This window comes from Geotrypetes seraphini, chromosome 1 (assembly GCF_902459505.1).
Source record: "Geotrypetes seraphini chromosome 1, aGeoSer1.1, whole genome shotgun sequence".
NCBI classification, from domain to species: Eukaryota; Metazoa; Chordata; class Amphibia; order Gymnophiona; family Dermophiidae; genus Geotrypetes; species Geotrypetes seraphini.
Genome location: NC_047084.1, coordinates 78078210 through 78100323, shown reverse-complemented (window position 1 = coordinate 78100323; position 22114 = coordinate 78078210). Strand labels below are relative to the sequence as shown.

At 42.2% G+C, this 22114-nt stretch overlaps 1 protein-coding gene across 3 annotated transcripts in view; it reads right to left on the bottom strand.

Annotated features, from left to right (window-relative positions):
* The window catches only part of FECH (ferrochelatase), a 95212-nt gene that overhangs the window by 6576 nt on the left and 66522 nt on the right, over positions 1-22114 (bottom strand). For all 3 annotated transcript variants that reach the window (XM_033933838.1, XM_033933827.1, XM_033933844.1), the window contains 2 exons: positions 12814-12978; positions 5224-5283 (listed from right to left, as the gene is read on the bottom strand). In XM_033933838.1, the coding sequence (XP_033789729.1) occupies positions 5224-5283; positions 12814-12978 (225 nt within the window). The remainder of the gene's footprint in view (positions 1-5223; positions 5284-12813; positions 12979-22114) is intronic.

Genomic DNA, 22114 nt, shown 5'->3' with positions numbered 1-22114 from the left:
ACCAGAGAAGACAATGTAGAAAAAAATTCTATTTATTTATTTTTTTGCTTTAGGGGAGATGCATCGCTGTTTCTGTAGTGTTGCATTGTATGCAGAGTCCAGCTTCTTGGTGGTTCAATTTAACCTTTGTCTATGTTTTTCTATTTTATCCCCCCTTTTACAAAACTGTAGAGCGTTTTTTTAGCACCAGCCATGGTGGTAATTGCTCAGAATTCTATGAGAGTCTGAGCTGTTACCACCATGGCTAAAAACCACATTACAGTTTTGTAAAAGGGAGAGGTTTGTGATTACATATTCCATGTTAGGCAAAGGTGTTTTCTGTGTTCTGTGTGTTCGAAAGACATGGTTTTCAGTTAGGATTGACTGTGTAGGATTGATCTGTACTAGTCTGGCTTGTTTAGTTTTACAATGGGTGTATTGATGTACTGCTCACTACAGTATGTAAGATGCTGCCTTTTCCTAGGTATACTCTTGTGAGATGTGTGGATTGTTCCTAAAAATCATGTTTTTCATACAGATGGGGGTGTCAAAAAATGATGGGCCTCGGGTGTTACATATGCTAGGTACACCACTGCCTTCATAGTTTATATCTAATCCACAAGCCTGCTTTTAGGACCTACAGGGTATGTATCCCTCTGATTCATGACAATTTCACTTCTCATGTTATCTTATCCATTCTTTTTATTATACAACTGCCTAGATAAGCATCATTCTTTGACGTGATTGGACCTTGAAAACTAACGGCAACAGTGTTCTCCCCAGAAATTTTTTCCAGCCATGAAAAACATTTGCTGCATTTAGTGTGCCACAAAAAACATTTGCTCCATTTAGTGTGCCAGAGATAAAAAATTTTGAGAGACGCTGCTCTATAACATTTGAAAGCGGACAAATATCTAATTATTCACTTCTAGAATTGGATACTTCTTAAATTTAATAAAAAAATTATGGCACAAGTGTCAAACCTTAAGAAAGGCAGTCATATTAAGCATTGGAAAATAACTAATAATAATTAACTAATACAAATAGTACACATTTAGGGCTCCTTTTACTAAGCTGCGATAGCGGTTTTACTGCGTGCTTAGCTCACGCAGAATTGCCTCATGTGCTAGAAGTTAACGCCAGCATTGAGCTAGTATTAGTTCTAGCCGTGTAGCGTGGCCAACCCAGATCACAAGTACCTGGCAAGATCCCAAAGAGTAAAACAGATTTTATATTGCTTATTCTAGGAATAAGCAGTAGATTTCCCAAGTCCATCTTAATAATGGCTTAAGGACTTTTCTTTTAGAGAAAGTTATCCAAACTTTTTTTAAAATCCTGCTAAGCTAACTGCTATCACCACATTTTCCAGCACCCAAGTCTAGAGTTTAATTACACACTGAATGAAGAATATTTTCTCTGGTTTGTTTTATATCTACTATTTAGTAGCTTCACTGCATGTCCCTGGCCCAATAATTTTTAGAAAGAGCAAACAAGCGATTCACATCTACCAGTTCCACTTCACTCAGTATTTTTTAGACCTCTATAATATCTCCCCTGAGCTGTCTCTTCTCCAGGCCAAAGTTTCCTAGCTGCTTTAGCCTTTCCTCATAGGGAAGTCGCCCCATCCCTTTTATCATTTTCGTCCCCATTCTCTGTACCTTTTCTAATTCCACTATATCTTTTTTTCACATTCAGCGACCAGAATTGCATAGAGTATTCGAGGAACAGCTGCATCATGGAGCAGTACAAAGGCATTATAAAATTCTCATCTTAGTTTTCTATTCCTTTCCAACCGGAACCTTCTTGCCGCCGAGTCCCTCCTTCTGATGTAACTTCCAGCTGGAAGTTACATCGGGAAGGGCTTGGCAGTAAGAAGTTTCCGGAGCAGCCCTGCATGCAGGAAGCTTCTAAGAGGCTGGTAGGTCCGCCCTGGGAGACGCGAAAGGGGCTGACCCAGGAGCGTTGCAGGTTTGTTGTTTTGGTTTTGGTTTTTTTGGGGGGGGTTTTTGCCTCACACAATCAAGAGGGAGGGTGCGAGGGTGAAGGACTGTTGGACCTGTGATAGGGACAGAGGGAGGGAGAGGAGTTGCTGGACTTGCGAGGGGGGCTGCTATTGCTGCACCCGCAAAAGGGGGAGAGAGTTGCTTGGGCTGCTGGATCGACAGGAGCTGAAGGGAAAGGAGACAGTTGCTGAATATGGGATTGGGGAGAAGGGAAATAGGTGCTGGGCCCATGTGGTGGGTGGAGTGGAGCTGGAGGAAGGGGAGAGGTGCCAGACCCACACCTGAGCAATGCAGGGAGGGGGATAGAGGTATTGGACCCACAGAAAGGGGGCTAGAGGGAAGGCAGAGAGGTGCAGTACCTGCTTGGAGGAAGAGAGAGAAGAAAAGGGAAAGAGAAAAGTTAAACCAAGGGGATGAAGGAAGAGCGAGTGAAATATTGAACATAGCGGAGGGAGGGAGGGAGGAAAGAGACAGTGTGAGAGACACATTGGTGTAAGGGAGTAAGAGAGGGGAGAAGCTGGACGCAGGGAGATATACAAAAAGAGGGGAAATGGTGGGCATGGATGGGAGCATAAGAACAGGGGTAAAAAGGGAAATGCTGCCTTTGCATGGGGATGGTATATGGACACAGGGGGGTAATGCTAGACATGGGGGGGAAATAGAATGTGGGAAGTGTGTACCTATCCCATTTTAGCATCTACCTCTTTCACAGCCTGAAGGCCATGTTGGGTTTTGTTTTAAATAAGCTGCATACTTCTTGATAATTTGATCTGCTTTGGGGCTTCTACCTGACTGCTTGCAGGTCATCACCTCTTCGTTGCTTCCCATACTTTTGAACATCCAAATGTATGCACCTAAGTCCCCATCCTGCCCCAATCCACTCTGGGAATGCCTCTGCTTATCGCAGCTGAAACTATATGTGAAAGAGCATATCACATACAATTCTATCCAAGCAATTTTATCTGAAGTCATTTCCACACAAAAATCTCTGCTTTATGTATGTAATTGGCTTTTTCAATTGCCTCCTCCCCCAACCTCACCCCCACCCACTGACTAAAAAAACTTACCTAGCATGTGGAAGGGAAGGCATAACAGCAACACAAATCTCTCATACCATGTTTGCCACTCACTGTTTACTATACCATGTCTTCCATGCTCTGCACGCTTGCCTTACTGGGGTTTTTTTTTTGCCAAGTCATGTCTCACTGTCAGCCATGCTTGTAATACTGTCTGCCATGCTATGTTCCACCATTCTACGCTCACCATGCTTTGTCATATTTTGTTTTACCAAGCTTCGTTAAATAGGGTTTTTTCCATCTCTATCAGACAATGGTTGCCTTGCAACTTTATATCATACGATGTCAGAGTGTGGTGTAGGAGCTTTGGCAGCTTCGGCACCCTGTGGTTATGGGTTCAAGCCCACGTTGTCCCCTGTGACGTCCAGCGGGCCACTTGATCCCCCCCTCCCCATTGCCCTAGGTACATTAGATAGATTGTGAGCCCAGTGGGACAGATAGGGAAAAATGCCAGAGCACCTGAATAAATTCATATAAACCATTCTGAGCTCTCCTGGGAGAACAGTATAGAAAATTGAATTTAAAAATAAATAAAGAAACGGTACCCATGAAGACAGCAAGAAACTGTAGACAAAAACCCAATGCTAGCATTAGAGGTAATTAGCACTGATCTAGCATGCACATACATGTGCGCAAAATGTTCAGAAGGTTCCAACTTAGGAAACATGTGCCAAAGATGGCCGCAAATTGCATTTAAATATTCTCAAACGGATGTTAATGAAGTCATTTGGTATTCCCTCCCAATGCTCAGAGAACAGCACAGAAACAAATGCTGCCCTTAACACTAGAAACGTACCGCCAAGCTCAGGGGGTGGCACTGAAGGTTTAGAAGAGAGGATTTCTTCAGACTTTCTCACTTTAACTTGCTGATTTTGTCTTTTTCGTTTTAGAAGCAGAAGAAAGCCTGCACATGCTATAAATGCTGATAGTGAGAAACAAATGTGTGCGAATTCAGGCAAAACCAAAAGTGAAAGCACACAGAAGCACCTGTTTTACTCTCGCATGAGCTTTTTGAGTGAAAACAATTTTTGAAAAGCTTATATTTAAAAGGCACAGAAGAATGGTGCCGATGTGTGCTTGCACTTCTGGCCATCTCTTGGCTTGCAAGCAAGAGCTGCACTTACCATGAAACTCATGTGCACATGCGCCAACCACATTCCTCCACCTTGTTTTTTTTTGTTCCATAGTGCACACATAATTGGAATGCCATTTCCTTTGAGCATTGGTGGTATGGGTTGGCATTGTTGTAACATATATAACATAGTAGATGACGGCAGATAAAGACCCAAATGGTCCATCCAGTCTGCCTAACCTGATTCAATTTAAATTTTTTTTTTTTTTTTAATTTTTTCTTCTTAGTTATTTCTGGGCAAGAATCCAAAGCTTTACCCGGTACTGTGCTTGGGTTCCAACTGCAGAAATCTCTGTTAAGACTTACTCCAGCCCATCTATATCCTCCCAGCCATTGAAAGCCCTCCCCTGCCCATCCTCCTCCAAACGGCCATGCACAGACACAGACCGCACAAGTCTGCCCAGTAACTGGCCTAGTTCAATATTTAATATTATTTTCTGATTTTAAATCTTCTGTGTTCATCCCACGCTTCTTTGAACTCAGTCACAGTTTTACTCTCCACCACCCTCTCCGTAAAGTAGAATTTCCTAACATTGCCCCTGAATCTACCACCCCTCAACCTCAAATTAGGTCCTCTGGTTTTACCATTTTCCTTTCTCTGGAAAAAATTTTGTTCTACATTAATACCCTTCAAGTATTTGAACGTCTGAATCATATCTCCCCTGTCTCTCCTTTCCTCTAGGGTATACATATTTAGGGCTTCCAGTCTCTCCTCATACGCTTTAGCGCCAGAGTTTTGAGAATTGGCTCCTGTGATTCCAGAACAATTCTATATATGCTGGTTAAATCAGTGCATCTAAGATTACCTTGTACAGTGCTGTGTTTGGAACAGGCTACAGAAGGATCAGAAGAATCAAAACTTATAACATGAACTATCTGAAAGATCATCTTAAATACAGATAAAAACCTTTAAGGTATGTGTTTCCTTTTGGAAGTGCCTCGTTTGTCACATTCATAACAATTTAAAAAAAAAAATCTATGTTCTTTTTATAAACATCACTATTAGTTAAGAGTGCTTAAACAAGGTCAATACCTTGGAGAACAAAGGATTTCCATTAAGAGATTCAGCTCTTCTGATGTTTTCAACACCACACTGAAAAAAAACCCAGAGAACACTTAGAATACTATAACACAACATATGAGAACAATTACAATTGAATGGTCCATCAGCTTAGTTTTCCTCTTCACACTAAGGATATTTTCCTGCTGCTTGCCAGGTTTTGAAAAGCCATCTGAACGTCTGGTAACCCTATGCTCTGCCATCCTGGGCATGCTACTTCCAGCACAAAGGCCCTCCTGGCTTTCCAATGATCTAAAGGTCTATGAAAACTAAATAAGGATTTTGCCCAAATATCTGGCTGCCCTGCAATGTCATTAAGTTTTGCTTCCTTTACTGCACCTTGTTTTCTCCTCATCACCTTGCTGGACTGTACCCAACCACCATCAACCTACCAGCACTTGGCCCAATTGGTTTCTGATAAGCTGTTGCTTACCGAGTCCTTCCCAGTTATCCCATGACCTGCAATGTGACTATGAGATAAATATTTTATCTGCTTTTGTTCTACTTTAGAGAATGACATGGGGACAAATTTGTTCCCGCCCCTGCAGGAACTGAATTTCTCCATCCCGTCACTGTGAGTTTTGTTGCAGTCCTTGTCCCTGCCCTGTTTTCTGTAAGCTCTGCCTTAAACCACACAAGCCTCAAACGCTTATGATTTTAAAGTGTTTGAGGCACGTGCAGATGAGGGTGGAGTTTGCAGGAACGGAGCAGGGACAGGAAAATGAGTTCCCGAAGGGACGGGGAAAAATTTGTCCCCATGTCATTCTCCTTTTCACATCTCCCCATGCCTCTGTTTTTTTTTTTTTTTTATAATTCTTTATTTATTAGATTATTCATTACAATATCTTTGTAACAAACATGCATGAATGAACACAAAGTAAAAAATACAATGTAAATTCCCAACGGGAATTAACATAATAATAAGGAAACTAATTCAACCATGTCCTAGTCCACATTAAAACTGATCGCCAGTGCAAATAAAACATCAAAAGAAATATTTCTATCTACTCTCTAGGAACAGGCAAATGGCTATTTATATATTGAACATCATCCTCCAAAAATATACTAAATATAAGAAATTAAACTTTCAATAAAGGTTTCTCTTTAATAAAATCTTCCACCTGGGCTGGATCAAAAAACACATATTTCTCATTTCCATATGATATTAGGCATTTGCATGGAAATTTTAAGAAGAAAGTAGCTCCAACTGCCAAAACCTTTTGCTTTAGCTGGAGGAACTGTTTCCTCTTAAATTGGGTCTGTCTAGAGACATCTGGAAAAATAACCACCCGTTGACCACAAAACATCTCTTGTTTTTTCAGGAAATATAATTTCAAAATATCTTGTTTCTCAAGTTCTGTCTTGAAGGTCACGAGAAGAGTTGCTCGTTTTTCAATTATGTCTTTAGATGACTCCAAAAACTGTGACACATTCAAACTCTCAGGTGTTACTATTCTATCCATTCCACCTTCCTCTACCTTTTCTTTGGAATCTCTTGAAATGTAGTATAGATTATCGACCTCAAAGGTCTCCACTTTACTATAATGTAATATCTCCCTCAAATACATTTTCAAGAGTTCCATTGAAGAAAGGTAGTGTGTGGTAGGAAAATTTAACAAACGAAGGTTCTTAACTCTAATAGCATTTTCCATACCTCTGTTTTTAAGAGAATGAAGGATGAAGGATACTGCAACCTTCCAACCATGTTCTTATCACTGTCCTCTCTCTCTATACATTTCAAGTGTCATTGTGTTTTCTCATAGCGCAGGTTTCTACCACTTCTGTTGATAGATTAGTCTAGAAATCTACCATGTCACACTTGGCTCACTTGTTTTATCTTGCAGTCGAGTATAGACACTAATATGCTTGTTCCAGATTGGCATCACAGTCACTTCTTATCTTTCTATCTTTTCATTTTTTATCTTTCTCTTTATCATTATTCATTATTACCTCTTCCTTTTAAGACCCCTGAGGAAAGCGTGGAGCGTGTAGGGTCCGGTTGGATTTTTATCACAGTATTTTTTATCATTGTACTTTTTTAATTGAATTTTCATGGTTTTATATGTCAGTGTTTAATAAATTATCTCCAGAACATCTGTATCCACAGTTTTTGTTTTCATTGGTGGATTGTTTTCACTGTGGATCATTGGGTCTCCCCATTTTTCTTTGATAAGTTAGTCTAGAAATCTACCAACTTCTCAGAAAAGTATATTCTCAAATTTCTTCTGAAGCTTCCTCTCTCATGCTTTGTATTATGCCCTTCATCCTTGAGATTTCTTCTCTAAAACAGCTTTTTGGGGGGGAAAACCAAAAAGTGAACAGGAGGAAAAGGGGTATATTGAAGGAAAAAATTGTCATTGTTTCCGTATGCATCAAGGATGAAATAAGTCTCCTTTTTAAACCAATCACAATATGGATCCAGTTCAGCTGCTTCCCACAAGAGGCCACGCTGCACCACTAGAAGCGGCAGGAAATCGCCACGGAAACAATCAAATAAACAGAACAAAGTGGGAAGGTTGAGATGTTCCAGTAGGGGTCTTTATTGTCAGTAGCATAAAAACATTCAGCTACTCAACGCTGCATGTGTTTCGGCACTCAGCGTACCTTCCTCTGGAGTAAAGCTCTCTGTAACAGTGAGTCAGAAAATTTCATTGCACTGTTTTATTGAGAGCAAGCTAAATCTTCTTTATAAGAGAGGCAATGCTTTTTCCAAAACGTACCTTTAAAGCACAACCATTTGGTGCTTAAACAATAAAATTTCAGGACTCCCGAGGAAGGTACCCTGAGTACCAAAACGCATGCAGCATTGAGTCGCTGAATGTTTTCATGTTACTGACCCCTGCTGGAACATTTCGACCTTCCCACAATAGGTCAGCATTAATTTCAGACACATCTTGTCTCAGCACAACAGTGCACAAAGTATGTGTCTTCCTGCATTCATACCATCTCGGGAAAACATGGCACCGATAACCAGGAAAAAGCCTGTTACCTCAGCACCCTGGCCTCTAGTAAGGTAGCAGCAATATTCCCTTCATACACTCTGATAAATCATGCGGGTTTGGTACTAGGATATTAAGTACCCAAGGTAATGATCTGTCATCAATTCTTGTATGGAATCATACCAGAATTGTTCAAAAATAATATGCTTAGTTATTTACCAAACAGATCATTACGTTCTGAGAATTTAGCTTTACTGAAAACGAATGCTAACCCGAGGCTTGTGGAGGCTGTTAAAACTGTTGTGCAGAAGTTAAAATATGGAACTCCCTTGTGGGCCAAATACGAAACTGTTGTGAAAAGGGCTTGTTTAGAAAATTACTCAAGTCACAATTATTTGTAGATGCCTTTTCCTAGCCAATAATTTTTTTCTGGTTTAGTTTATGAATTGTTCATGATCTCTTTATATAATCCATTGGTGTTATTGTGCAGATACGTTCACTGAGGATTGTTTGTATGTGTGTGTTTATTATGTTTCTTTTATAATTTACAACAATCTATAGATGGTGTCAAATAGATCACCATCCCTAGGGACCCAATCTCCAAAACTGAGTTCCCGATCCTCAGAGACAATACACTGGGGTCAAACCAATCATCTCCCCTGTGATTAACATGTCGCTTCGTCACAGGATCAAATCTTGTATTGTAAATACTATTTTAAATTCTTTTAAATATAAATAATTTCAGAAATAGTGTTATTATCGGAGTCTCTATTGATCCCATTCATTGCTTAAACTGATTCATCCTCTGTTTTAGGCTCTGAGAAATTGAATTGAAAGTTAAAAAAAAAAAAAAGTTCTTAATTTTCTATTATATTTTTATCAATACTTTTAAAATTTCTTACCCTCTATTTGTATTTTCCTTTTATGTATCCTTTATTATACTTATTGTAGTTCTCCCTACTTCCCTTATATATTGGTATGTCATGTCCGTCTGTGTTGGTTTTAGTTAATAAGTAAGACGCTGTTTTAATTGTAAATCACTTTGAATTAATGATATTGCGATACATCAAAATGTTAATAAAACTTGAAACTTATAGACACCACTTTTCAAATAACTGTAGTACTTAGTTTAGTTTGTGGTCAGTTTTGGGATAGCTCTGCATCAACATGTTTCACTGTAATGTTTTTTCAAGACAGCCAATCCCTTTGGTTTAACCGCCATCTCTTCTATGAAGAGTGGACGATGGAGATGGCGGTTAAATCAAGATGGAGATGGCTCACCACACAATTGTTTCCCACGTACTCACCTTTATAGGACCCCCAGGGACCCCTGAAGAAGACTTTTTGTCGAAACGCGGACCGTGTTGGGTCCTGTATCCCTAGCAGACTAGGTCCTTTAAGGCTCTTATGTGGATGATTTACTTTTATGTGGATGGAATTATTTTATGTGGATGATTTCAGTGTACCTTTGGAACTTTGACACTTTCAAATAAAGTCCATTTAGGAACATCGTCACTCCACAGAGTTTTTTTTGGTTTTCTCTGGATTTTCTTCTTTGTGGATATTTTGGGGTCAATTCCTTTTGTTTTTCGATCCACTGCAGGAAATTTCAGTGCGGAATCATCCTCTTTTGTCGTTACTGCAGGAGAAGTGCTGGCGGATCGCGAACAGGGAGGAGGCCGCACTGAATTGTCCCGTTCAAGGAGCAGGGAGAGGTGCCGGCAGATTGTGGACAGGGAGGATAAGGGGAGGGAAGAACTTTGGAGGGGTGTGGGGGGCATCGCTCGAGAGGTGCTGGATCAAGAATCGACCCCTTCCAGGAAAGGTGCCGGCAGATCGTGGATAGGGAGCTGAGGGGGAGGGAAGAATTTGGGGAGGGGGAAGGGCATTGCCCCTCCCACAATGAAGTCAGACTGAGATTCTTATACTGCTGTAGCTCCCAGACCCATCGAATCTTCGCAGCTGTTTCATCACAGGACAATAGTTCAGCGATGAACTGGCCATGCTGAAATGGCCGCACTGAATTGGCCGCAATGAAATGGCTGAAAAGGAATCATCGTAGACCCTATTTCACCCAAGAACAAGCATTTAATCTAGTAGAGCTGTGCAATCTCAGTGTACTACTACCATTTATTATTTCTATAGCGCTGAAAGGCGTACGCAGCGTTGTACATTCTAACACACAATAGACAGTCCCTGCTCCGAAGTGCTTACAATCTAATTTAGACAGGACATTTCAGGGTTGGGGAGATTATAGTGGGTATAGGTATCTGACAGCAGTGAGTGGGAGTTAAAAGTTGAAAGCAGTTTCAAAAAAGTGGGCCTTGAGTTTGGATTTGAACATTGCCAGGGACGGAGCACAACGTATTGATTCAGGAAGCCTGTTCCAGGCATACGGCGCTGCAAGAAAGAAGGGACGGAGTCTGGAGTTGGCAGTGGAAGAGAAGAGTACAGATAAGAGGGGCTTGCCCGATGAGTGGAGATCACGGGGGGAGCATAGGGGGAGATAAGCAAGGAGAGATTTTGGGGGGCTTCAGAGCGAACGCACTTGTAAGTCAGCAAGAGGAGTCTAAACTGCATTCGGAAATGGATGGGGAGCCAATGAAGTGACTTGAGGAGAGGGGTAATGTGAGAATAGCGGCTCTCATGAAATATGAGTCACACAGCAGAGAGAGAGGAGTCAAAGATCACTCCAAGGTATACAGGGTGCCCACAAAAACACTCCTTCATTTTAAATTGTTACAAAACTAAAATTTATTGGAATATTCTTTCACTTTTGAGGCTACAGTTTCATCAACTCATAAAGTTTCCTAAGGTACCTGTTGATTGCATACACTCTTTGTGCGCCCCACCTATTACTTGGCAAACATCGATGCAATAATCGAGCTCAGACCAGACTCTCTGAAGCATATCCAGCATGAACGCGTTTATAGCTTAAGTGATGCGTTCCTGCAGATCATCTATAGTTGCGGGTAGTGGAGGTACGTACACCCTGTCTTTCACGAACCCCCAAAGGAAAAAGTCACAAACAGTAATGTCCGGTGATCACCTGGTCATTTTGTTGCATTGAAGGTTGTAACTTCTGCATCAATTACAGCTTATAAGGGTGAAAATGCAAGCAATTGTGTAAGATCTTGATAACCGTGCTTTTTGGGACTTATATTTGCTGTCATCTTATTTATAAACATATTCCAATAAGTTTTGATTTTGTAACCATTTAAAATCAAGGAGTGTTTTTGTGGGCACCCTTTACATATATATTTTTTTCATGTATTTTAGTTTTGTCCAAAAATTACATTTTTTTTTAGCGAACATTACTATGCTATATGGAGGGTCTCTTGGGTTGGTAGGTCCCCTTTTCACCTGGAGTCCTATTAGATCAATTTCAGGCTTTTTCAAATACAATATTGTGGTCATCGCTTGCTACTTTGGAAAGCAGAGGTCCTGGGTAAGAAAAATTATTCTTACTGTTTGGACCAGTGAAGTGAGAGACTCTTTCTGGGCATGGTGGAACAGTTTTCATGCACTGATATTGCTGGAGCAGAAACATGCCAAATCTACCAGGAAATGAAAAAAAGGTGGGGAGGGTTACCATTTGGGAGGCATAGGGACTGACACTATTGGCTGATGGATTGATCGTTAGTGTTATTATTGCTTCTGTGTATTTTAAATTGATTATGTATATTTTTGTTTTATAAACTGCTTAAGTGTTAAGCGGTGATAAATTTTAGAAATAAATAAATATATACACACACATAATCGTGTGACTCCTAGGGCACATAGCTTGATTCGTAATTCTTTTTGATATACAATTGGGTCTGGCAGGGGGGCTCCCATTCTACTCTCACTTTCATTTTTTGGGGGGGATTGTGTGAGTGTGTTTGGGGGGTAGGTCCTGGGGTGGGTAGGAAGGCAAGTAATGTAAGCTTTGGGGTTTCTATGCTGGATTGGTATCTGGGGGAGTAAAAGAGCACAATTCCTTCAGCTCTCGTTAGTTATGTTTAATGTGTGTATCCATTGAAAAAAGTTGGATCTAATATAATTTGGGGTAAGTTCCAATATGGGGTAGAAAAGGAAGGTGACTTGTTTGAAACTGCTCTTCGAATGTTGTTCATATTTGCCTCATTTCTTGTTATTGTATGACTTCCAAGTGATTAACAAACAGAATTTGTTGCTGGAGAGAATCAGTTAGCTTAGCAGGGTTTAAAAAAGGTTTGGATAATTTCTTAAAAGAGAAGTCCATAAGCCGTTATGTCCTATTAGTTAATTCTTTTGTAAACTGAATTGAGCCCCACTGTTGGGATGACTCGGTATACAAGACCAAGAATTGGATTGGAGATGGTTATTCTTAAAATAAGCAGCATAAAATCCGTTTTACTACTTGGGATCTAGCTAGGTACTTGGGACCTGGGTTGGCCACTGTTGGAAAGAGAATACTGGGCTTGATGGACTTTCAGTCTATCCCCATATGGCAATTCTTATATTCTTATGTTCTGAACATCTGCCTCAGTCTCCCAACCACATTTAAAACACCAGCCCTAGAATACCCTAATACCCAAAAATCATAGACCAAGCATCTTTAACCACATCAACAAACAAATTGATATGAAATGACAAGGCGTACCTCATTAGCTAAAACTTGTGCATATTCGATATCCAGTTCGTACAGGGTTTCAATGTGGTCACTGGTGAATGCGATGGGAACCAAGAGGATGTTCTTCTTCCCTCTCTGACAGAGTCCCTTGATAGCCTCGTTTGTCTGGGGACCCAGCCAGGCCATGGGACCAACCTGCACCACAAAAATAAATGTTACAGCGCTTTTAAGAGTAAAAACATAAGATTTGCTGCTGCTGGGTCAGACCAGTGGTCCATCGTGCCCAGCAGTCCGCTCATGCGGCAGCCCTTAGGTCAAAGACCAGTGCCCTATTTGAGTCAAGCCTTACCTGCATATGTTCTGTTCCAGCAGGAACTTATCCAACCTTTTCTTGAATCCGTGGAGGGTGTTTTCCCCTATAACAGCCTCCAGAAGAGTGTTCCAGATTTCTACCACTCTCTGGGTGAAGAAGAACTTCCTTACATTTGTACGGAATCTTTTCCCTTCTAACTTTAGTGAGTGCCCTCTCGTTCTCATCACCTCAGAGAGGGTGAACAATCTCTCTTTCTCCACTATGTCAATTCCCTTCAATATTACCATGATCAAATAAGGTCACTTGTTAGAAACTGTTTCTATAGGTTAAGGTTGATTAGATCATTAGCCGCATTTTTAGATTAATCATCATTGAATATCCTAATACATTCGTTAGTCATATCAAAAATTGACTACTGCAATGCGTTGTACAAGGGAATAACCTTAAAAGAAATACATAGATTGCAAATTCTTCAAAGCATTGCAATAAAAATAATTACCAAAAGGAAAAAATTTGATCATATGACTCCCCTCCTAAAGGAAAATCATTGGTTACCTGTATATTGGTATACCTGTATTCAAGGAGGGACACAATCTTCTCCGTCACAGCCCCTCAAATCTGGAATTTGTTCCCAATTAATATAAGGGAAGAAAAATTACTTAGTAAGTTTAAAAGTCTCCTGAAAAGCTGGCTTTTTAAGGACACTTTTAATTGAGGTATTTAAATTTTATATATTCAGGATACTCTTTAGCGGACTAATAATGCTGTTATGTGAAAATTGAGCGGGTAACCTTTTCCCCATCCTATTGTTTCATTACCTATGCTCTTTTTATTTGTTTACAAATTGTATTTAATCCTTTTTTTTCTTTTTACCTTTTGTGTTTGGTTGGTCAAAAGTTGTATTAACTGTCTGGTTTGATCAAAGTGTTTTTCTTTTTACCCCAATTTTATCGTTATTTGTAAATCTCATTGGATTATGATTTTGCGATCAAATCAAATTTTTAAATAAACTTGAAACTTGAATATCTTGAATGTTTCGATCATGTCCCCTCTCAGTCTCCTCTTTTCAAGGGAGAAAAGGCCCAGTTTCTCTAGCCTCCCCCAGCCCCTTAACCATTTTTGTTGCTCTTCTCTGAACCCTCCATGCATTGACTGCTTGCAGTTCCATCTGCTTCTTCCTACCACCTAAAGTCAAACTTCCTCATTGGGGCAATGAGCTTAAGTTTATTAACACATGTGAACCACAGGGTTTACTGTGCATTAATGCTGATTGCCCTTAATGCACTTCTATGTTACTCTGCATTAAATGTTAATGTGCACTAATGCTATAAAAATATTAACAAGCAGCATCACACATTCATACAAAAAGTGACTCATAATATTAAAATGGGACAATGCAAAAACAATTTTAAATTCCTGAAGTACAGTTTATTGTATATAACATGCCAGCAAGATAAAGCAAGACCTAATGTGGGCCTTGATCATCCCCAGAAATCTCACCCAACACCCCCACTGAATCATTACTACTTACTTCTATAGTGCTACCAGATGCACGCAGAGCTGTACGTTTAACACACAGAAATAGTCCTTGCTTGAAAGAGCTTACATTCTGATTATAGATGACAAACAGCACAAACAAGGTAAATCTATGACTCTATCCCTTCAAAATACCTATCTACAGTCAAAGAAATGGCAGCAGCAGCCCTCTCTTAGCCAGCTGTCTCAACAACAAGGAGGGGTCACTGCTGTCTCCTGCCACTCATTTCTTTAATGTCAGCAGATAAGAAGATGGCAATGGAATAGAAGTATCTTCCTTTGCAGAGTGAAGGAAAATGCCTAAAGAGAAGCAAATCCTTTGGACTGGGGCCAAGAAGAATAGGGGGGAAAGAGGGAGGAAGGGTTGGTATGGGCGGGAGTCTAGAGATGATTACATAAGAACATAAGAATAGCCTTACTAGGTCAGACCAATGGTCCATCAAGCCCAGTAGACCGTTCTCAAGGTGGCCAATCCAGGTTACTAGTACCTGGCCAAAACCCAAGGAGTAGCAGCTTTCCATGCTACTGATCCAGGGCAAACAGAGGCTTCCCTCATGTCTTAACAGACTATGGACTTTTTCTCCAAGAATTTGTCCAAACCTTTCTTAAAACCAGCTACGCTATCCGCTTTTACCACAACCTCTGGCATCGCGTTCCAGATCTTAACTATTCTCCGAGTAAAAAATATTTCCTCCTATTGGTTTTAAAAGTACTTCCCTGCAGTTTCATCGAGTGTCCCCTAGTTTTTGTAATTTTTGACAGAGTGAAAAATCGATCCACTTGTTTCAAGCCTTTCTTTAATCCAGCAGTAACATATTGGTGAAATCCTGAATTTTAACACACCTTTTAGTACTTTTTTGTTACTAGCCATGACGGTTAATTGTCCATAGGAATACTTACAGTGATGCAGTGTAATACTCAATTTGTAATTGCATAAATTTATATTAAAAGGTATGTATTTACTTATTCACATATTTGCTTGTGATTTGAATAATTTCAAAATTATTTATAAATTAATTCTCTTTTACAGTTTTAACATGTATGGTAATATGAGAATTTGCTGGAAGTGTTCATCGTCATTAATATATTATAATTTAATCTCATATACTCTAATTAGTTTATAAAATTTTCTGCTTTCAATAATACTAATATACCTAAAGTTATTTATCTTCTTTTTACTACAGGCCGCTGAAAAGTGCTGAAGAACCCAATGTGGCCCTTGTGGCAAAAAGTTTGGAGACCTCTGACCAAAGACTTTTTGAATATATATATATAAAATATATATATATATATATAAAATGTACATATCTCTCAGAGCTGCTTTTTCATGCTGGCCCCAACAATTTCCTCTACTATAATGTCCCAACATTTTTGGGTTTTAGGACACCCACACCATATATATATATATATATCTCACTAATAATAAAACCCTAGAGCGCGCATGAGCTCTTGAAAATTCGTGATTCCTGGCGCCGTGAGGTGTGCTTCTGTGGCAGTATTCTATTTCACACCTCACGGCGCTTGCAGGGGCTGGAGGCGCGTGCGCGGTGGCTGAAGGCACGCGACTGTGCTCTCTCTAAACCTCCTGGCTCCAGCGGCGTAGGCAGCATCAGTGGTGGACAGCAGCCCCGCTCCGGCCGTTGACCCTCCACAAACCTCCCGGCTCCAGCGGTGTAGGCAGCACTATAAACGCGCTGCTTCGCGCCCTTCTACTGCCGATTTCCTCTGCTGCATCTCTGATGACATCATTGGAGACAGACGCGGCAGAAAAAATTCAGCAGTAGAAGGCCGCGAAGCAGCGTGTTTAAAGTGCTGCCTACACGGCTGGAGCCCGGAGGTTTGTCAGCGGTGGGAGGGTCAGGAGCAGGCCAGTAAAAGAAGGGGGAGGGGCCGAACGGAGCAGGGAAGGGTAAGGGAAGAGAAGGGAAAGGGGGGGTGGGGGAAAATGCTGCTACTGCTTCTGCACAGGAAAGGGTGGGATAGGAGGGAAATGCTGTTGCTGCTGCATAGGGAAGTGGGATGGAAATGCTGCTGCACAGAGAAATGGGGAAAAATGACAGACAGACAGCGGGAGGGAGGGAGACAGAAAGAAAGAAAGACACAGGGGCAGGGAGAGGGACAGAAAGACAGACAGAGAAAGGGGGCCAGAGAGAGAGAATCAGCAGGAGAGGGAAAGGGGGCTGCTTTGGGGGGAGGGGTGTGCTTGGGGCAAACATCTTTGCTCTGGGGGGGAAAGACAGAAGGGGCAATGGAGAAACAGGGAGAGGGAAAGGGGGCTGCTTTGGGGGGAGGAGTGTGCTGGGGGAGACAGAAGGGGCCATGGAGAGATAGGGAGAGGGAAAGGGGGCTGCTTTGGAGGGAGGTGTGCTGTGGACAGACAGCTTTGCTCTGGGGGGAAGACAGAAGAGGGCCATGGAGAGACATTTGGGGGAGAGGTGTGTGCTGGGGGCAGACAGCTTTGCTCGGGGGGGAGGGGGAGACAGAAGGATACAGACAGCGGCCAAGGAGAGAGAGATAAAGAAACACAGACAGACACATCTATTCTAACACCTGTTAATGTAACGGGCTTAAAGACTAGTATATATATATATATATATATACATCCCCTCATAGAAACATAAAAACATGATGGCATATAAAGGCCAAATGGCTCATCTAGTCTGCCATCTACAGTATTTCTTTCTCTCTCCGAGAGATTCCACATGCCTATCCTAGGCCCTTTAGAATTCAGACACAGTCTCTGTCTCCACCGCCTCTTCAGGGAGACTGTTCCATGCATCTTACCATCTTTTCTGTGAAAAAAAGTATTTCCTTAGATTACTCCGGAGCCTATCATCTCTTAACTTCATCCTATGCCCTCTCATACAGAGTTTCCTTTCAAATTAAAGAGACTCGACTCATGCGCATTTACATTATGTAGGTATTTAAACATCTCTATCACATCTCCCTTCTACTGCCTTTCCTCCAAAATATACAGATTGAGATCTTTAAGTCTGTCCCCATACGCCTTATGATGAAGACCACATACCATTTTAGTATTTTTTATTTATTCAATTTTCTATACCGTTCTCCCAGGGGAGTTCAGAACGGTTTACATTAATTTATTTAGGCACTCAAGCATTTTTCCCTGTCTGTCCCGGCGGGCTCACAATCTATCTAACGTACCTGGGGCAATGGGGGGATTAAGTGACTTGCCCAGGGTCACAAGGAGCAGCGTGGGTTTGAACCCACAACCTCAGGATGCTGAGGCTGTAGCTTTAACCACTGCGCCACACTCTTCCTCTGGACCGACTCCATCCTTTTTATATCTTTTTGAAGATGCGGCCTCCAGAATTGTACACAATATTTTAAATAAGGTCTCACCAGAGTCATAGGAACATAAGAATTGCAGCTGCTGGGTCAGACCAGTGGTCCATCGTGCCTAGCAGTCCACTCACGTGGCGGCCCACAGGTCAAATACCAGTGCTCTAAATGATTCCAGCCTCACTTGCGTACGTTCCAGTTTAACAGGAACTTGTCCAACTTTGTCTTGAATCCCTGGAGGGTGTTTTTCCCTGTAACAGACTCCGGAAAAGCATTCCAGTTTTCTACCACTTTCTGGGCGAAGAAGAACTTCCTTACGTTTGTATAGAATCTATCTCCTTTCAAATCTAGAGAGTGCCCTCTCGTTCTCCCTACCTTGGAGAGGGTGAACAATCTGTCTTTATCTGCTAAGTCTATTCCTTCAGTATTTTCAATGTTTTGATCATGTCCCCTGTCAGTCTCCTCTTTTCAAGGGAGAAGAGGCCCAGTTTCTCCAATCTTTCACTGTACGGCAACTCCTCCAGCCCTTTAACCATTTTAGTCGCTCTTCTCTGGACCCTTTTGAGTAGTACCGTGTCCTTCTTCATGTATGGCGACAAGTGCTGGACGCAGTACTTTAGGTGAGGGCGCATCATGGCCCGGTACAGCGGCATGATAACCTTCTCCGATTGGCTCGTGATCCCCTTCTTTATCATTCCTAGCATTCTGTTTGCCCTTTTTGCCACCGCCGCACATTGTGCGGACGGCTTCATCGACTTGTCGATCATAACTCCCAAGTCTCTTTCCTGGGAGGTATCTCCAAGTACCGCCCCGGACATCCTGTATTCGTGCATGAGATTTTTGTTACAGACATGCATCACTTTACACTTATCCAGTCTTATACAGAGGCATCAATACCTCCTTTTTCCTACTGGCCATACCTCTTCCTATGCAACCTAGCATTGTTCTAGCTTTCGCTGTCACCTTTTCAACCTGTTTGGCCATCTTAAGATCATCACATACAATCACACCCAAGTTCCGCTCTTCTGTCGTGCACATAAGCTCTTCACTCCCTAATCTGTACCATTCCCTCGGGTTTTTGCAGGTTTTGTACCCGTTGTTCTATCCAGGTTACATCCTTCTAAGTCATTTGTTTTCTTTTGATTTCATCTTCTTGCTAGCTAGGGATCCTCTATATTTATTCCACAACTTTTGGAATTGTCACTGTTTTTGTCCCAACCACCTCTACTGGGGGCATCCAGCACCTGTCTGATGAAAATGTATTCCTAATGTTGCCTTTAGGCTTACTTCCTTGCAGTTCCATTTCTTGTCCTCTAGCTGCCTCGGTCTTTGAAAGAGACTTGTTTACTCATTAATACCTTTCAAGTATATAGATGTCTGTATTATATCTCTCCCGTCTCTTCTCTTGGGTACAACACAGTCAGGTCTTCAAATTTCTTCTTACATATCTTCTGGTACAGATCCCATACCATTTTTGTCACCTTCCTCTGAACCACTTCAAGTCTTTATATCCTTAGCAAAATAGGACCTCCAAAGCTGGACGTAGTCTCCAAGTGGGGCTTCACCAACAGCATGTATAGGGTTATCAACACCTCTTTCCTTCTGCTAATTATGCCACTCTGCACAGTCTAGCATCCTTCTGGCTTTGGCTAACCACCATGTCACAGTTCTAACAAGGCAGTCAATGCCTTAATTGTCCGGCATACCTCTAGAGATGCAACCCAATGCAGAACTAGGAGTCAAGCAACACTATCTACCAAGATTTGCACTCACAAATCTATGGAGGATAACCATTATTATGTAATAAATGTTCATCCTACCACCTCAAATGCATTTCTCATATGCACATTACTAGTGGTGTAGTAAGGGGTGGGGGCACAGAAGGCATGGACTTGGGAGAGAGGAAGGGAGGGAAAGAGATGCTGAGGTGGGAGAGGGAATGCAATTTTGGACACAAGGCATGGACTTGGGAGAGAGGAAGTGAGGGAAAGAAATGCTGAGGTGGGGAAGGGAATGCATTATTGGACCCAGAAGGCATGGACTTGGGAGAGAGGAAGGGAGGGAAAGAGATGCTGAGGTGGGGAAGGGAATGCGTTTTTGGACACAGAAGGCATGAACTTGAGATAGAGGAAGGGAGGGAAAGAGATGCTGAGGTGGGGAAGGGAATGCATTATTGGACACAGAAGGCATGGACTGAGAGAGGAAGGGAGGGAAAGAGATGCTGAGGTGGGGAAGGGAATGCGTTTTTGGACACAGAAGGCATGAACTTGGGAGAGAGGAAGGGAGGGAAAGAGATGGTTGTGTACACGGGGAATGGAAGAGAGGAAGGGAAGGAAAGAGATGCTGAGGTGGGGAAGGGAATGTGTTTTTGAACACAGAAGGCATGGACTTGGGAGAGAGGAAGGGAGGGAGAGAGATGCTGAGGTGGGGGAGGGAATGCGTTTTTGGACACAGAAGGCATGAACTTTGGAGAGAGGAAGGGAGGGAAAGAGATGCTGAGGTGGGGGAGGGAATGCGTATTTGGATACAGAAGGCATGGACTTGGGAGAGAGGAAGGGAGGAAAAGAGATGCTGAGGTGGGAGAGGGAATGCATTATTGTGCACAGAAGGCATGGACTTGGGAGAGAGGAAGGGAGGGAAAGAGATGCTGAGGTGGGGAAGGGAATGCGTTTTTGGACACAGAAGGCATGGACTTGGGAGAGAGGAAGGGAGGGAAAGAGATGCTGAAGTGGGGGAGGGAATGTGTTTTTGGACACAGAAGGCATGAACTTGAGGTAGAGGAAGGGAGGGAAAGAAATGCTGAGGTGGGGAGGGAATGCAATTTTGGACACAAGGCATGGACTTGGGAGAGAGGAAGGGAGGAAAAGAGATGCTGAGGTGGGGAAGGGAATGCATTATTGTGCACAGAAGGCATGGACTTGGGAGAGAGGAAGGGAGGGAAAGAGATGCTGAGGTGGGGAAGGGAATGCGTTTTTGGACACAGAAGGCATGGACTTGGGAGAGAGGAAGGGAGGGAAAGAGATGCTGAAGTGGGGGAGGGAATGTGTTTTTGGACACAGAAGGCATGAACTTGAGGTAGAGGAAGGGAGGGAAAGAAATGCTGAGGTGGGGAGGGAATGCAATTTTGGACACAAGGCATGGACTTGGGAGAGAGGAAGGGAGGAAAAGAGATGCTGAGGTGGGGAAGGGAATGCATTATTGTGCACAGAAGGCATGGACTTGGGAGAGAGGAAGGGAGGGAAAGAGATGCTGAGGTGGGGAAGGGAATGCGTTTTTGGACACAGAAGGCATAAACTTGGGAGAGAGGAAGGGAGGGAAAAAGATGGTTGTGTACAAGGGGAATGGAAGAAAAGAGAATTTTTGGTCATAGGGAGGGAGTGAGGCACAGATGAGAGGGAGAAATATTGTAGTGGAATGGATAGATTGAAATGGATGCAAGAGGGAGGAATGTTGGACATAGTGGTGAAGGGAATGGAGGGAGAGATGTGGCATGGTGCTGGAGAGGGGTGATAAAAGGAGAAATGTTGGGCATGGGACTGGTGGGCAGGTGCGAAAGATGAGAAAGGGATAAATGCTGGACCATGGTAAGAGGAACCAATGGACAGCAACAGAAGAATTTACAGAAGATGGGAACGCGGAAAAAAGAAACTGGGACCAACTTTATGGAAAAATAAGTCTCCAAACAACGGTAAAAAATGTTAGCTTTGGGAAATGTATATAGCAGATGTCTTTGTATTGTGTTCAAAAGAAAAGGAAATGCATTTTTGGTTTTATTTCTACAGTGTTGAAGTACTTGCTGACCCTTGCTGTGACTGGTGGGGATCCCCCAAGCACCGCCAGTAGAGGACCTCCTCTAGAGACGGCCAGAACTCCCCTCCACCAAGCACAGCAGTCGCTGCCAACATCCATGAGCCACTGAGGTGCCAACATCTATGACTCAGGGACGCTACTGCTGCCTGCCAAACTTGGCAAAAGGGACCCCCGGCCAACTGCAAAGGAAGTCCTCAGATGACAGCTTAGGGGTTCTCATCAGCTGAGTATTTATATTTTATATTTACATTAGAGGCTCTGGTAGAAATCCGTTTACAAAGTATGTATTCTTCCCAATTAATATTTCCAAATTAATAAAGTGTCTTTGCTTATTTGTAAATGGGTCTCTACCAGAGCCTTTAATTCAGT